The sequence below is a fragment of the Coenobita brevimanus genome, chromosome 84 (genome assembly GCF_032717465.1).
Source record: "Coenobita brevimanus isolate Jiangsu-jjx chromosome 84, ASM3271746v2, whole genome shotgun sequence".
Lineage (NCBI taxonomy): Eukaryota > Metazoa > Arthropoda > Malacostraca > Decapoda > Coenobitidae > Coenobita > Coenobita brevimanus.
Window position 1 is genome coordinate 35046826 of NC_137037.1, and position 18720 is coordinate 35065545.

The following is an 18720-nucleotide window of genomic DNA, read 5'->3' on the forward strand; positions in this document are numbered from 1 at the left end:
TAGACAGCCTTTCGTATAACTACTGTAAAATTTCCAATAAATTATTAACTGTATGTAGAGTACATGATCTACAGAAGCTTGCTACTATACTGTATCACGTATCTTTTTAAAAGGCGATAAAATACGCACAACAAATTACTGCCAAAAAGTCTAATGTCAGTAATAAGCAAAATTTTGGCAAAAATTACTTGAGACAAAATTACCGTGTGCTTAATTAGCATAATCTTATAATTAGAAAGCACTCTGAGTGCGCATACCTCTGCCAATGCCATTGCCATTAAAAAGGATCCGGATCCGTGGAGATATTGTGTGGAATACATAGATCCGGATACGCTCCCAAATTTAATGAATTGTTCCTTGACCAATGGCCCACTCATACACAAAACTTTAATGAAATTCATTGAGAACTTTGGGAGATATTTTATATAGAATCCGGATTCGGATCCGCCCCCAAATTTAATCAGTTCGTCCTTAGCCGATGGCACACTCCTCCACCAATTTTCATTAAGATTTATTGAAGGAGAGTTGTGGTGTGGATGTGGATGTGATAGGAAGCGTCAGGAGAAACACATTGAGGTGGTTTCGCCATGTGGAGAGGATGGAGAGTGACAGACTGACGAGGAGTGTGTATGTGAGTGAAGTGGAGAGGGAGGCCAAGGATGAGATGGAGGGATGGAGTGGAGAGGTATATGAGAGAGGGGTGTGTGAGCTGGGAGCAGGGCAGTGAAATGGCGGGGGACAGGGCGACATGGAGGCGATTTGTTTGTGGCCACCCCTAACAGGATTAAGACGTCTGGCAATAGATAGATAAATAGACAGACAGAACTTTTGGAGATATCTTCTAGACAAACAGACAAACATAGGTGAATACATAACCTCCTCCAACTTCGTTGGTGGAGGTAAATGAAAGACAAACATTCAGGCGCCGAATGCTAATCGCCCCCCAGAACATGCTGTTGACCAGGTTACAAGCTGCTTACAAACCAAAGACGAAGAAAATTCGCAACTCTACGACATTCAGTCACCGCGTTTCACAAAAGGCAATCTATATTAAAGAAATTATTTGACCTTTGGTAGCCATTTTGGTGACCTTGACCTTGACCCCAAGTGCCCATTTGCGAACTTGTCCAAGATTTTGGCCATATTTTGAAACTCTGAAGGTTTTGTGTTGATAGCTCAAGCCGTTCATGAGTTATAATGGTGCTAAAGGCGTCCAATAAAAACTAGTTGACCTTTGGCACCCATTTTGGTGACCTTTCCTTGACCCAGAGTGCCCATTTTCAAGCTGGTCCACGATTTTGGCCATATCTTGTTACCCTGAAGGTTTCATGCTGGTAGCTCAAGCCGTTCATGAGATATAATAGTAAAAGTTTTACACACACACACACACACACACACACACACACACACACACACACACACACACACACACACACACAGACGCGGGCAAAACATTACCGCTCCGCCTTGCTAAAGGCAGGCAATAAATATAATCAGCACGAGTTCCACAATAACAGATCATGACTTACAAATGTGCTTGAAAATTTTCAACCATATACGATAACTGGGAAGCAAAAATATCGTCGGATGTGATATACCTAGTTTTCATGGAACCGTATTGTAAGGTTTCCCATCTAAGACTTTTAGAAAAACTAAAAACCCACGGCCTCTAGCAAATTATGTTCATGGATTCCTGACTGGTTAACGAATCGCAATCAGCGTGTAGTAATAAATGGCGAATAAGCAGATTCACTGAAAGGAACAAGCGAGTTCATCAAGGGTGAGTTCTAGGACCAGTTCTTTTAAGTTTATATCAATGATGAAGGAAATCGACTCGTTTCTAAGGTATCGAAATTTGCATATGACATGAAGATTGGAAGCAAAGCATTTACGAAGGCAGACTGTAAATCTATACAAAATGACCTGGATAAGATAATGAACTGGCGTGAAAAATGGCTGAAGAAACTTCAATGTAGTAAACATGTTAATGCACTTTGCTGACAAAAACATTTAATATGAATATCATATGTTCAGTATCCAACTGACGGATGTAAAGGACGAGAAGGATTTAGGAGTAATTATCAGTGACGCCCTACAAATCTCAAAACAATAAACAGAAGCCAGTAACAAGGCAAACATAATGATAGGCTTCACCGTAAGGAACTTTGATCGTAAAACACCCGACGAAATCTCTAAGATTTATCCGTCATTAACTGGATCACACCTGGAATACTGCTTGCTGCAATGGTCCCCTAATCTTAATATGGAAGAAGACAGGCTAGAGAGAGTGCAGCTCAGAGCTATGATTCCATAGCTGCGAAATTTACCTTACGAAAAACGACTAAAAAGACTTTTTTTTTTCTCTCTCTCAAAAAGAAGAAGAAAAAAAAGGCTCAGAGGAGACCTAATACAAGTATTTGAAGTTCTTAAATTTGACGATGTGAAATAATGATAATTTGTTCGAAATACAGACTGATACTGGAACTAGAAATAATGGAATATAACTCAAAAGTAAGAGATGCAACACTAACATTGGAAAAAATTACTTTAATATTCGCTTTGTGGAACAATAGAATAGGCTATCAGCAACAGTAGTTAGTGCAAAAACTATTGGTACGTTTAAAGTTCGGCTAAGACAAATAATTTGAGACAGTAGGCCATAACTGAGTCTTGTTTATATCCAGGTTGAAGTGTATGCTGACGACTGTGAGATGTTTGCTTAATAGCGAGAACATTCGGCGAGTGTGATCACTTTTCTTCTACGGATCTGTAAAATAGAGATTACGTATATTGTAGTTGTTCCTCTTCTGTCTCTTCAATAAAATTCCCGTGCTTCTGCTTTCTAACATGTATAGGCTACTCTTTTTTTTCTGTTATTTTCCTGCCGGTTAAACGGGATGGTGTAGTAGGTGGGGAAGAGCCCAATGCTCGGAACGCTACTCATAAAAAGTAGTGTCGCTCCCATTCCCGTTATTAGCTCGAATAAGTAGTGGCGTTACTGGTTTCGCTACTTGATACGAATTGTAGCGACGCTCCCGCTCCCGCTACTTTGGATAAGCAAAGGGTACACGAAGGAAAGGTTAACAAAAATCTGTGATATAGCAGTACACTACAGTAATTACTGTTTTCCTAGTATTAGTCAGTCTGTGTGGTTATGTTGTGTACCAGTAATGTCAGTATATAATTTTATTGAGAAAAAAAAATCATATACATGTCAGTGCTACTTTAGTGAAGCTTAGAGCCGAAGGTACAGAAAAAAGCTATTTGCTGTATAATGTAACAAATGTTCTTTTATATTGTTACCTAATATACCTGCTGAAAGTAACATACGTAAATAAAAGACAAAAACTTGTGGCCTACCACTGACACATATTATATAGATTTATTATATTTTCAATGATACCTATTTAAGATATGTACGAAAACGAAAGTACAAATGAACTGGGGCTTTCTTTTAAAGGCTATTTATACAATAGCAATGTTTTTTCCATTACTTTAAACTGAAAGTAACATACTGTTACAAAATAATAACGTATTGAGTAAGAATTAGTCTGAAAGAGAGCGTAAGAGAGAGAGCGGGAGTTAGAGACGGGTAGAGTTAGAGGTGTGTGTGTGTGTGTGTTAGCATTGCCTACATCTAGCTGACATCCTTATTTATCTTTACTTAATTTAAATGATCGATAATTAACTAGCAAATTCCTGTCCAATTATTGCACATTACTAATATATAATAATTAATAAATTACTGATGTAATGTAGGACAAACATCATTAATTGACAGAATTGACGCAAGTATTATTTTTCGTCATTAATAAATACAACCAAACCGTCGGCATATCGGCATGTACTCACCAACTCCGGACCTGTATTCATCGCGAGAGTAGCGAGGAGCGCGGTAACGCGTGAGTATGGCCAAAAGGTACCGGCGCTCTCGGTTCTGCTACTGGCTACAAAAAGTAATGGCGTTACCAACATCGCTATTAAAACAGTAGCGGCGCTATTCCCAGCTTTGGAAGAGCCTTCCTCTTTTTTATCCTTTTCTCTTACACAGTGGTTAGCTGTTACAAGAGCTATCATTTGTTTTCCAACAGATAACCTCGTCACGGGCCATGACGCCTCCTGTTATCTGCACTTCCTGTGTATTCCACTGTACTCTCTCTCTCTCTCTCTCTCTCTCTCTCTCTCATTTAGTTCACTTTTTCCTACATTAATGTTTTCTAAACTACTGTACTTCACGCTTATGTGCTGTAACTTTTATCTTAATTACTTTTCTTCATGTACCCATCTCGCTATCTTAAAGTAATAATGCTTTTAGTGTTATTTCATAATCTCTTACTTACGTAGGTCACTAACCTAACGGAGAACATCTTTCTGTGTTATCCTGTAGCTTATATTAACTAACCCACTGTCTTAATGGAGTACAGTTTCTTGTGTTTCCCTGTCTTAGCTGCTCACCTCGCTGTACCTTACCACAGAAAAACTTCTGGCCATCGAATTATAACTAATGTCTTACTATATTGCATCTTATACTGTCTCCTTAACTCAACTGCATCTAGATGGAGTAGAGTTTCTTGTGTTAAACTGTCTTATCATATCTAGTCAAGTCGCTGCATTTCATTGTAATACAGTTCTTGTGTTATCTGCTTTAACTTTATCTCCCGAGCTTACTGAGTTTTGATGGCGTAAAGCTTCTTGAACCCGTCCTGCGCCTCACTGTCCTCCTGCCACTTCACCACATCAGCATTCACTTCGGCCAGTACGAAGGGCACGTCGTAATTCAGCTCCATCTGGCCCCTCCTTACCGCCTCCAGGGATGCCGGCCCGCACTGGTAATATCCTGGCCAAGAATACATAAACAAATATACGATCAGAACTTAATACACCTAATACCGCTGCTTTCCTCATACCTCTTTATCTCCCCCTCTTTCCATTCCCCTCGTTATCCCTTCCTCGTCTCTGTTGCTCCCCCCCCCCCACCCTTTCCTCCTTCTCAGTCGTCACCCCTTCCTCCTTTGAGGAGGGAGGGGAGGCGCTTGTCAATAATGATTGTACTCTGAGGTTAAAAAAAAAAAAAAATTACTAATCCTTTCAGGGTAACTCTTAGCTAGTTAAGTTGTCAGCTGTTAAAAGGTAAGACATCATGAGACGCTTAGTCGGGGTGCTCATCTCCTTAACTTAGACCCGAACGCAACGTGGGCAGTTTGCCCGCTTCCATATTTAATTACGATCAATTCTAACATTTTAAAGGCCAGTTGTTTCCCCTAGCTGGAAAATAACTGTCAGGTGAAAGCAATAATGTATAGCACTTAATCAAAGCCCTGCCTTTTATACTTAACCTACTTGTCTGTCAGTACCTGCATGCTTCTCAGTCTACACATGCACCCTTCTCTCAGCCTTTCTGTCTACAAGTCTGTGACTATCAACATGCCGTGTTTTCACAACATTTCTGGTGTGGCATAGGACAGGTTGCCAGACCCCCTGAAGGGAAATGTGCAAAAGGTAGCTCTTTCCCTCAGTACAGTGTCTAAGATAAACATTAAAATATTTATTAGCTGCTGAAAAGGGATCACGGCGGCACTTTATTTGATGGTCACGGCACTCGAAGTTCAATTCTTTGCTTAATTTAAGCCAAAACATATCCCAATCATTTGTTGCGGAATGGGCCTACTCGCCTCTCAGCATCTTGTATGGGAACAACATCGCTCTGGGATAGCGGGTCATACTCTGAATAGTAGAAAACCTACTTGTTTATATATATTTCAGTCCAAACATCTTTCCATCTCTCTATCAGTGTACCCTTCTCTCCACTGATCTACTCATCATTATATATCAACATCCTTACCTCCACTCTGTTCCTGTGGTGTGGCATCGATAGCTTGCCAACCTCCGTACCCGACCGGCAGATCAGGACGGTCCATCCAAACATCATTCCAAACGTGAAAGTTCCAGATGGAGTCACCCAGGCCCATTGGGTTCACTCCAGCCCGAGGCGCCCTGAAGATTCAAAAAAGAACTTTAGGAAGTGCATGTTAAATGGGCTGTTTCTTATTACTACATAATACAAAAACAGAAGAACCATTGGCTAGGAAGTTTCCTCTCCATTGAAAACTGAACGAAAGCAAGTCAGTCATGATTCGTTCTTCTTCAGATGCCTGGACACATTGTATTTCAAATAACAAACGTTATAGGAAGATGGAAAGGCTAACTGGAGAAGACATTTCCAGAGATGACCGGCTGTACACACGTAGGACTGAAATTCTCAGTTAAATCTTCCATTAGAAAACTGGAGAGAGAGGGAATGAGAGTACAATTTTTGCTGTAGGAGTCCTACATGACAGCCGACAGGGAAATAAATGTAGTCAGAGTACAGAAGGGCAATGATCAATGTACCTGTAATACTAAAGAGAGGTGCAATACTGTGACAAACAGAGAGAGAGAGAGAGAGAGAGAGAGAGAGAGAGAGAGGGGTCGTCAATGTGAGTGTTATAATGACTGCTCTGACGTGGGAGAAAAAATGAAGTGTGGAATCATCAGCATATGTCCAGATAGGGCTATATCTTCCGTACTCCTTAGATTATTGATTATATTAATGAATAATAAGACAGTTGGTGGAAGGACAGTGCCCTGAGGAATAATACTACTGAGACTTGGAGGGGCGCAGTGGTCGTCGAAAACAGCAGATGTAGGGACAGACTCCACAGGAGATAAATCTCAATGTCGAAGGCTTTTGGGTGGCAAAATGTTTTTCTGAAGTCGTGAGAGAAGGCCAACCATGAATCTGAAGGGGATGTAATAAAATTGCCAATGGAATACTAAAGCTTCTGCTGACAAGCTCTCATTTAGTCAGTCCCAAAGAAGGGTGACCATTACCAACCCTCTAACTATCGTCCAATTGCTTTAACATCCTGTATCTCAAAAGTTTTCGAGTCAATTCTTAATAGAAAAATTTTAAAGCATCTTTCCTATCACAACCTTCTTTCTGATCGTCAGTATGGGTTCCGTCAGGGACGCTCCACTGGAGATCTTCTCACCTACCTTTCAGACTCCTGGTCATCCTCCTTTCGGGACTTTGGCGAGAGCTTTGCCATTGCAATTGACATCTCGAAGGCTTTCGATCGAGTCTGGCATAAATTTTTAATTTCCAAACTGCCCTTTTACGGTTTCTATCCTTGTATCTGTGCATTCATCCATAGTTTCCTTTCTGGTCGTTCTATAGCCGCTGTTGTAGACGGCCATCGTTCTTCTCCTAGATCTAACAACAGTGGTGTTCCTCAGGGCTCTGTCCTATCACCAACTCTCTTCCTTTTATTCATCATTGACCTTCTAAGCTGTACATATAACCCTATCCACACATAAGCTGATGCCTCCACCCTTCACCTTCCCATTCGCTTCCTGCAACTCCCATCTCAGCAGTTACTTCAACAACCAAGGCACACCTAATGGCACACCTAATGTCTGACTTGGTTCGTATCTCTGACTGGGGTAAAAATATTCTGGTTATTTATAACGCATCAAAGACAAAATCTTCCACAGGTTTACCCACTAATGTTAAATATTATTCAACCTAATCCTGCATCATCCTTGAACATGCTTGGGGTTTCATTTACTCGGGACTTATCTTGGAAAGATCATATTACATCTCTTGTAAAATCTGCTTCCAAGAGATTAGGTGTGCTAAGCCGACTCCGTTCCTTCTTTACCCCTGCTCAGTTGTTGACTCTACAGTATACACGGGTTTTATCCATCCCTGTGTGGAGTACAACTCTCACATGTGGGGAGGTTCTCTACATTCGGCTCTTCTTAGTAGGGTGGAGTCAAAGGCTTTTCGTCTCATTAACTCTCTTCCTCTTACCGACTCCCTTCAACCTCTGTCTCTTCGTCGCACTGTTGCCTCTTTATCTCCTTTCTATCGCTACTTCTATGGTCACTGCTCCTCTGAACTGTCTGCTTGCATGCCTCCACCTCTACGACGGGCGCGTAGCACCCGTCTAGCAGCAAACTCTCATCCTTTTTCTGTCCAACTCTCTAACGCAAGAGTTAACCGTTACCCCCAGTCCTTCAATTTTGCAACAGGTCAACTCCGGAACTCTCTTTTAGTACAGATTCGATGAAAGCAAGCTTCCAGTGAAAAGAAAGCTTCAGTTTCATAGAGAAGGCCAAAGAGAGTGCCTAGGTATAGTTACAACATACACTTGTGAATCCCAAGGAAGACACCATCAGAAAAGTATGTCTCATTGGTATTGACTCCAGCAGTATTTTTAGAAGCAGTTAGAGTTTCAAGCATGATAAATATGGAGAAGGGATGAAGACACAGCATTGGACCTGCTTAGAGGAAATGTGGACACCCAGGTCTGTGCGAAAAGTTCAGTCTGTCAGGAGGACACGACAAAAGACATTTAGTGAAACATACGACAGATAAAGAAGCAGAAGTGCTGGAGAGATGTTGGCAAGAAACCTATTACGTCTGCTTCAAGCAAATGTTAATAGATCTTGGATCCTTTATATATATATATATATATATATATATATATATATATATATATATATATATATATACGCTCCTGACTGGAAATCGAACCCTGGACGTCTTAGATAAAAGTCAGGCGCTGATACCACTCGACGACGGCGTAATAAAAACTGAGAACACCTGATTTTTTTTTTTTTACGAACCCTGTAATTCCATTATGGAAGGATATAATTCAGTCACAAAACATTAGGATTTTTCTCAGCCCCACGCAAGTCGGCAAGTGACAGAGCAGTTTTAATCTATCCCAAACACAACACGAGCGTCTTCAGATGTTGGAGAGAGACACACATTACACGCGTGTGTACAAATATATTTGTATGCTCCTGACTGGGAATCGAACCCTGGACCCCTGAGATAGAAGGCAGGCACTGATACGCCGTTGTCGAATGGTATCAGTGCCTGACTTCTATTTATGAGGTCCAAGGTTCGATTCCCAGTCAGGAGCGTACAAATATATTTGTACACACGCATGTGTGTGTCTCTCCAACATCTAAAGACGTTCGTGTTGTGTCTGGGATAGATTAAAACTGCTCTGTCACTTGCCGATTTGCGTGGGGCTGAGAAATAATCTTAATGTGATTGAAATGTATCCTTCCATATTGGATTTACCTGGTTCGTCAAAAAAGTTTATATGTTAATGTACGCCGTGGTCGAGTGGTATCAGCGTCTGACTTTTTATCTAAGACGTCCAGGGTTCGATTCCCAGTCAGGAGCCTACAAATATATTTGTACACACGCGTGTAATGTGTGTCTCTCCAACATTATATATATATATATATATATATATATATATATTTATTTATTTATTTATGTGAGGAAGGAACCAAAGGCAACAAGCCCGCAAAACTGTTCCTTCCAAGAGAATAACAAAATACAAGAGTGAGCCAAATTCAAGATCCATTCATTTCGAGATGCCTGGACACACTGCGTTTGAAAGACTGGAGATAATAGGAAGCAGGAAATACAGACAGAGGGAGACAGTTCCAGAGTTGACCTGTTGCATAAATGAAGGACTGGGAGTAACGGTTAACTCTTGCATTTGAGAGATGAACAGAAAAGGGGTGAGAGTTTGCTGCTAGACGGGTGCTACGCGCCCGTCGTAGAGGTGGAGGAATATATGCAGACGGTTCAGAGGAACAAGCGATAAAAAAGAGATAAAGATGCAACAGTGCGGCGAGGAGACAGAGGTTGAAGGGAGTCAGTAAGAGGAGGAGAGTTAATGAGACGAAAAGCCTTTGACTCCATCGTATAGAGAAGAGCTGTATGTGGGGAGCCTCCCCACACATGAGAGTTGTACTACATGCAGGGGCGGGTAAAACCCCTGTATAGAGTCAACAATTGTGCAGGGGTAAAGAAGGAACGAAGTCGACTTAGCACACCTAATCTCTTGGAAGCAGATTTTACAAGAGATGTAATATGATCTTTCCATGATAAGTCCCGAGTAAATGAAACCCTAGGCATGTTCAACGATGATGCCGGATTAAGCTGAATATTATTAAACATTAGTGGGTATACCTGTGGAAGATTTTGTCGGGTTGATAGATGCAAAAACTGAGTCTTTGATGCATTAAAAACAACCAGATTATTTTTACCCTTGTCAGGGATATCTATCTAACTATCTCTCTCTCTCTCTCTCTCTCTCTCTCTCTCTCTCTCTCTATATATATATATATATATATATATATATATATATATATGTGTATGATCATCATCATCATCATCATCATTGCAATAACTAGTCCACTGCTGAACTAAGGCCTCCCCCAACGTTTTCCATGAATTCCTTGACTGAGCCACTCTTTGCCATGTTTTCCCTGCAAATTTCTCTATCTCATCTCTCCACCTCCTGTCTGGCCTTTTTCTGCTACGCTTACAATCCCTTGGTGTCCAGTCAGTCATCCTCTTGCTTCATCGATTATCCCTTGTTCTTACTATATGGCCTGCCCACCTCCATTTCTGTTCTTTTATAACTTCTATAATATCTTTGACTTTAGTCTGCTCTCTCACCCAAGTTGATTGTTCCTGTCTCTTAAAGATATTCCCAACACTGATCTTTCCATTGCTCTCTGAGAACGGATTAATTTATTTTCCATTGATTTTGTCAGTTTCCAGGTCTCACAACCATATGTCATAGCTGGAATTATACATTCATTATATACTTTTCGTTTCATACAAACTGGCAAGCTACTTTTCATAATGTCTCTATGTTTACCGATAGCTTTCCATCCAATTGTAATGCGTCTTTTTATTTCGCTATCATGATCTTTCGTTAATTTTAGTATTTGTCCCAAGTAGTTGAACTCCTTAACTTCTTCAAGAATTTCATCGCTTATTCTGATGACGCTCTTTGGTGTTTGTGGATTAAACATTACCTTAGTTTTACTCCAGTTCATCTTCAGTCCTACTTTCAGACTTTCTCTGTTCAGGTCATTTAACATTTCTTGCAATGCCTCCGCTGTTTCTGAGATTAGGACAATGTCATCTGCAAATCTTAAATGGTTTAGCTTTTCTCCATCTATGTTCACTCCTTTGTTTTCCCAGTCTAGCTTTCTGAAAATACTTTCTAAGCATGCTGTAAATAATTTTGGTGAAATTGTATCTCCCTGACGCACGCCCTTCTCAGTCATTTTTTCCGAGTCCTTATGTAATTTAACTGTAGCAGTTCTCTCTTCATATATGTTTTCGAGCAGTTTTACAATGTTCTCATTCACTCCTTGTTCTCGCAATGAATTTATAATTGCTATGTGCTCCACTGAATCAAAAGCCTTTTCGTAATGAACAAAATCTAACCACAGTGGTTTACTATATTCTGTAGTTTTCTCGATTAGCTGATTCATTGTGTGTAGATGATCAGTGGTTGAATACCCGCTTCGGAATCCTGCCTGTTCATGAGGTTGGTTTTCCTCCAAAATTGTTGTTATTCTGTTCGTAAGGACTTTAGTGAAGAGTTTGTAAATGACTGACAGTAAGCTAATGGGTCGATAGTTACCAAGATCTTTTGAGTCACCTTTTTTGTAGAGTAAAATAACTATTGTATTACACCATGTTTTGGAATTTTCTTCTGTTTGATACAGTGTGCAAATAAGTGAGCAAGCATATTTTGTATTTCTACTCCTGCATCCAACAGTAAATCTGTTACTATTCCATCTTCTCTCGGAGCTTTTCCTTTTTTCATATTTTTAAGACAAATATTTACTTCGTCTGGTGTTATCCCAGGTATTTCACTTGTGTCAACTGAAAAGTTAGCTATTGGTATTACTGTCTTCGATGCATACAGTTGTTTGTAAAATTCTTTAATTCTCTTCACCATCTTATCTCTGCATTTAATATTTCACCGTTTTTGTCTTTCAGTGATGTCGTTTGTTGCTTTCCTAGTGCCATTTTACTTCGGACCTGTTTCAGACTTTTTCGATTTTTGATGGTTTCTTTGATCTGATCCATGTTTCTCTTTCTTTTTTCTTCTCTTCTCTTTAGTTGATAAGCTTATTTAATTCCGCTCGTTCTATTTCGTCTTTCTTTGTTTTTACTTTCATTTCCTTTCGTTTTTTCATAAGTTCGAGTGTCGTTTCTGAATATTTCTTGGCTTTGGTTCTATTAGGTTTTCCTACTACCTCCGCTGATTCTCTTAGCACTTTTGTCAGTCTGTCATTCAGCTCATCAATGTCACATATAGCATTACTTAGAGCCTGAAATCTGTTCCTTATTTCCAACTGAAAGGCTGCTTTGTTTTCATTTACTATTATTGGGCATATCTTTTTATCTTTAATCATCTTCTTTCTTTCACTTCTGAAATTGAATCTGGCTGTGCAACCCACCATTCTATGATCACTACCCATATTTACTTTACTGATAACTGTGGCATTTGTGATCGTGTTATTCTTACCTGCCATAATGAAGTCGATTTCATTCTTTGTTTCTCCATTTGGGCTTCTCCAGGTCCACCTTCTCCCTGTTCTTTTGTGGAAGAATGTGTTCCTTATTCTCATGTTAAACATTTCAGCAAAATTTACGAGCGTATCTCCTCTTTCATTTCTTTCCCCCACTCCAAATTTTCCCATACATGCTTCTCCATTCCTCGACTTCCCAACTATTGCATTGAAGTCACCCATGAGTATAGTATATGTTGTCTTTTCTTCTTCCATAATCTGGGAGATGTCATCATAGAATGTTTCTATTTCTTCATCTGGGCTTTGAGAAGTTGGTGCCTATACTTGTATTACTTTCAGGGTATATTTTTTTGCACAGTCTAATGATAACAAATGCTGCTCTGTCAAATACACTGCTGAATTTAACAATGTTGTCTGCAAGATTTCTGTTAATTAGAAATCCTACACCACTAACTCTTTCATTTTCCCTTCTTTTGTAGTAATATAGGTGGTTGCTGTCTTCGAGCTGAATTACTTTTTCTTCTTTTCTGTGGATTTCACTCAAACCTACAATATCCCAACTAATGTTTTTCAGTTCAGTCATTAGGTCATCAAGTTTGTAATCTTCTGAGAGGCTTCTTACATTGTATGCATAGATCTTCATGGATTTCAGTTTGTTTCATCTCCAAGAATCTAATTTTCCAACACAGTGCCTACTCACTTTCGGTGGCACACTGCCCGTAAGCACAGGAGGCAGTGCGGTTGGACCTTTAGTGGACGATGATCTAACAGGAACGCCCGTCAAATCATTTGCAATAGAACTCATGCTTGGTTGGGAGGATTGTGGCAAAGAATCTCACCTCCCTGCCACATAGTTTCTGTTGAGATGTAATTTTTGTGCCACCTTATTCGCTACATTCGGTGGAGCCCTATATATCTATAGGGGGTCCCATGGTCTGCGCCGTCTCTCTCTCTCTCTCTCTCTCTCTCTCTATATATATATATATATATATATATACGAGCAAAAAAAATTCTTTGATAGTATTTAGGGTAAGTTAGTGCCAATACCTTTGGAAGGCCTTATGGTGGATAGCATTAGAACAATCATAGTTAAATTAGGAGTTTTTTAAAGAATGGAATGTCTTCTTCCATGCCCTAAAAGTTTTCCTCCACAATATGATTAACACATCCTGAATGTTTTCCCCCATAAAAACCATAAAAACAATAATTTCAATAAAAAATAAAGAAAAGCGCTTGTTGCCTGAGTGCGCTTCAGTCCGCAGCACTATTATGGCACAAAAACAACTTGGTAGATCCACAGGCCTTACTGGAGCGATAGGACATGTTACCGAGGTAGACATGTGATGGCAAGGATTTGATGCTGTACGTGAGCAAGGGCAGAAAAAATGTAGGTTTCTTTCATGAAAGGAAAGAAATGGAGACAACGTTTGAGATGAGACTAGAGGATGGAAATGAGTACAAGAGAGTGGAAATGGGGAATAATTGTTGATGGGATGGAAAGGGGAGGGCTTTAGGTGAAATCCAAATAAAGAGTAGGAATGATAAGGAAGGGCTAGTTTAGGAGAGACAGGAATGAAGAGAATAAGTTTCTATAAAAGAAATTAGTTTCAAGACTGAAAAGTAAGAGTATTAAGGGGACATCGGACGATTGTAGGAGGGATGCAAAGAAAACAGATGTTGGTGAGAGGAGATTGATCTAGCTCCTTCAGTCTTGTGACAGTTTTAATAAACTGAGGGGGAACTTATTCTGATGCTATATCTCCCCTCTCCAACTTGAATAGTCTCTTCAAAATTAATTAAAATAGTCTGGCGGGGCAACAGTGAAATAAAACTGACGTCCTCGGACTAACACATATATGATGGATAGAAAGCAAAAGTGTTGTGGGATGGGCAGAATGAAGTAAAGCACTGGTGAATGAGTTACAGCTACAATGCAATGGTGTATCTCTCTTCTGTCTCTTTTATTCTGGTTACTGTTTCTCTGATCACTCTGCTTGCATTCTTCGTCCATTACGACAAGTACGCAGACAAATTCTCAAGTCAGTCGATACTCTCATTCTTTCTTGCATGCCAGTGGTCAATTCTGGCACTGACTTTCACAGTCTGTATTCCCCAGTGCTCATAATCTCCAGTCTTGTGTATTTTACCCAACTGTCTCGAAATTAGCTGATCTTGAATGCGGCTTTTTTTTTTTTTTTTTTTTTTTTTACCACTTGGAAGGAATGCGCTTTATGGGCCACAAGCCTTGGGTTTTTATTTTCTGCATAAAAGAGGATGCAGACTTCATTAACCTCATCACTATTAGAGATATGTCCATCATTTAATATAATAGTCTGATGAGAGCAAGAATAGAATAAAAAATATACGTCATTGGATTCAAGCATTTAACCAACAAGAGTAGGGCTAATACTCACTTGATTTCCTCGCCGTTCTTGTCGAAGTACTCGTCGATGGTGAGGGACACGTCCGTGTCATGGGCTGAATTGAAGTTGCTGACCACACGTGCAGGCAGACCCAGGGCCCGGCATACTGGCGGCACGGTTAGAGGACGATTTGTTAATTAAGTCTTGGGTGGTTGGGTAGTTGAAGCTTTATGTATGGATGACCATTGATACATAGGTGGACTCAGCTGTATGTGTGAGTAGGGTTATATGAGTGGGTACACATGGTGTGTACAACTACATGGATGGGCGACTACATAGGTGGGTAGGCCTATACACAGGTGGGTACGACTACATGAATGGAAAACGTGGTTGGGTAGGGCTTTATGGGTTGGTAAGGTGACATGGATAGGCAAGATTAAATGCAGTATTTCTCGAATTAAGTACCTGGGAAGATCTCTCGCTTGGAGACAGTATCGAGATGGTGTAAAAAATCTATTAACTGACGTATTTTGAATTATAAGCTGTCACTGCATTAACATTGTATTTTGTTTTTCTCTTGGAGGGAACTGTTACTGCGGGCTCATGGCCTTTGGTTCCTTCTTCCTCGCATTAAAAAAAAAAAAAAAAAAAAAAAAAAACACTTGCACACTCTAACCACCTATCAACACACGGGGACATTAATATTCACCTATTAATACCCTGATCACCTGCCAGCGCCACAATCATTTACTAGCATCATAAGCACCTACCGACACTCTGAACACCTGTCAGCAAAAACACAGTCACTTTCCAACTCCCAAGCCACCTGTCAACACACGAGGGAATATATAGTGATCTACCAGCACCCTTCCCGAGGATCATAGCCATACCTACAAACACCATAATCACCATACCGGTAACTCCTACCAACACATAAGGACGTAAATAATCTCCTATTGACACCCAGAGCCATCTACCAAGACCATAATCACTTGAAAGCACCCAAACCACCTACTTGCATAGTGGGCATAAAGAACCACCTACCAGCATCCAGTTCAATTATAAACACACAAGAACACGATATGGTTACTCTTCAACACCCTACCCAGCTAACAACACAAGAGGACGTTAAAAATCACCCAACAACACCCAAACCACCACCTCAATTATTCATCAACACCATAACCAGGTGGCAACGGCTAATTACCTGCAGCACATAGTGAAATACTCACCCGTGTTCACGACGCCAGCAAACACCCAGCACTGTCCGTACTTCACCGGGCTAGAGGTCCTCAGGTACTCCTCCATGATCTTGATGCTTCCAGTCCAGCTGCTGGGGTTGGTACCGTTCGAATAGTCTCCGCTCCAGTTGCCCACCACCACACCGCGGTCGTCGTTGCTATTCACCTGAGAGCAACATGGATGGATTTTTTGTGCGTCTTAGATGAATATATATATATATATATATAGATAGATAGATAGATAGATAGAGAGAGAGAGAGAGAGAGAGAGAGAGAGAGAGAGAGAGAGAGAGAGATAGACAAATAGATAGATAGATAGATGGTCAGATGGTTTTACAATCGTATGTTTAAAATCTAATCAAACTGACTCGTCGACGGACGGATAGCACACCGCGGTCGTCGATGCTATTCACCTGAGAGCAACACAGACGGATTTTTTGTGCGTCTTAGATGAATATATATATATATATATATATATATATATATATATATATATATATATATATATATATATATATATATATATATATATTTAGAGAGAGAGAGAGAGAGAGAGAGAGAGAGATGGTCAGATGGTTTTACAATCGTATATTTAAAATCTAACCAAACTGACTCGTCGACGGACGGATGTTAGGTGAAAAGTTTTCATATTGCACCCTTGCAGTCTTCTGCGTCAAAACCCATCTGACAAACACGCTGGAGGATATCAGGTGTCATGTCAGAGTCTAATGCTGAAATTTAACCCAACTGGCACCACACATGAACAAAAGCAGATTTCAGGCGCCACGTCGAGGATAGACTGAGCCATGCACAACACCTGCCCAAACTACGTTTCAGAAAGACTGCGTGTTGTATATTCAGTGATGCCTATCAAGCTCGTTTTCAGCTCCCCCAGTGTACAGTAATAATGAATGGAGAAAGTTGTAGGATATTGGAACACATACCTTGTTTAGACTGAGGACTGCCTTTAGTCATTTTTTATCTGCAGTTCATTGGTCATTGCTACTCTTAATGTCCAAGCATCTGTCTTTCTTATTTATACAAATGTTTTGTTTCTAGTTGTAGGATTTTATATCACACAATTTTCACATATAAGTTTGTCTCTTACGATATTTTATCTGTCTTGTTTTTCCTAGGTTCTGTATTTCTATTTATCTATCTTATCTACAGTAAAATATTCATCTTCCATCGTCTACATCAACTTCGGACATCTGTTATCTTCAGTATCTATTCCCATCTTATACTGAATTCAACATCTGATTCCAGCATTAATATTTTCAATATCTATTCATAATTTATGCTCTTTTCTACATATACTCAAAACCTCTGCTGTCTCCTACATCTATAATTTACATCAGTCATATCACCTACTGTCTTCAGCATACTCCCAATTAATATCTTCTACACAGACTTCCAAATTCTACTATCTAGATCAATTTTCTGTTAATATTCTACGTATCATATCTTCTGCATCTGCTGCCATCTACATCCCCAGTACAATCTTCCACGCATTCAGCACTCCCAGCCTCCACTACCCTCTTCGTCTACTCCCAGCATCTATCTATTCCACATGGCATCTGCTTCATACATTTGTATTTCTTGTTGCGGCATCATTTATTATCCTACACATCTAACATTTTCAGCATCGACCACCCTTGCAGTTTATCATTCTCTATATAAACTGCAGAATACATTTACCGATCTCATAATCCAGTAGTTGAATTCAGGAGAACAGGCAGTATCATCGAGACATGGCCGATATAAATATCTGTCCTTATTTCTACCTTTAATCCTAACTAATTTCTACAATATCTAACCTTTTCTTCTTTACAACTATTCTAAACATCTGCTGTCCTGTAAACCTGCTTCCAGCGGCTATCATTTCTGCGTACCTGTCTGTACTTTATTTCTTTCCAACCTTGTTCATTATTGCTTTCGACATCTACTTCCAGCCCTACTATCCTCTGCATCTCTTCTCAAGATCTGCTCCTACATACACACAGTATACTTCAGTCATCATGTGCATTCCTCTACATTCATTCTCAACAACAATTTACAATATTCTACGTTTACCCCTACTTTCAATCTTCTAAATCTACTCCCTGTATCTTCTCCACTCCATATCTACTCCCAGCATCAATTATTACATACATCTACTCCTAGTATTTATTAGCTCAACTCCGTCTGTTATCCTCACCATCGACTTCTATCCTTATCCTTACAAGCGAGAACAGGGTTGCCTCCGTTCTCGTGGTACCAGACAGGATCGTCGAGACATGCCCCTTCTGCACATCTTTTGCATTATTTTTCTGTTTTGATTTCTGCTTCACCAGTTTTCTGCACTGTCTAATCTTCTCTTCTGTCTTCTAAATCTTTCTACCATTTTACACCCAGGATATATACTCTGCCTCTGCTCCCAACATCTTAGGCTACCTATCTATCTTTCTTCTTATATGTCTAGATTTGCAACTTCAACCTTACAGTTATCTCTGCTCTTCACCTATTTTCTACATAATCTAGCTTATTCATTCACTCCCCCCAAATCTATCTTCCTCTGCTGTATATCTGCTTTCAGCATCTATCTGTTCTACACATAAATGATTTACTTTATCTGTTTGTATTCCTACCTAAGCTGCTATATTATTATCAACATTATGTAGCCATCTACATCTATGTCAGCAGCATTTATTATCTCTATACAT

The 18720-nt window shown here is 39.9% G+C and overlaps 1 protein-coding gene across 1 annotated transcript in view; it reads right to left on the reverse strand.

Annotated features, from left to right (window-relative positions):
• The window catches only part of LOC145410123 (hemocyte protein-glutamine gamma-glutamyltransferase-like), a 167577-nt gene that overhangs the window by 44918 nt on the left and 103939 nt on the right, over window positions 1-18720 (reverse strand). Inside the window, exons 7-10 of the mRNA XM_080280321.1 lie at window positions 16010-16184; window positions 14829-14943; window positions 5843-5994; window positions 4669-4837 (exon numbers count right to left, since the gene is read on the reverse strand). Of these exons, the coding sequence (XP_080136447.1) occupies window positions 4669-4837; window positions 5843-5994; window positions 14829-14943; window positions 16010-16184 (611 nt within the window). The remainder of the gene's footprint in view (window positions 1-4668; window positions 4838-5842; window positions 5995-14828; window positions 14944-16009; window positions 16185-18720) is intronic.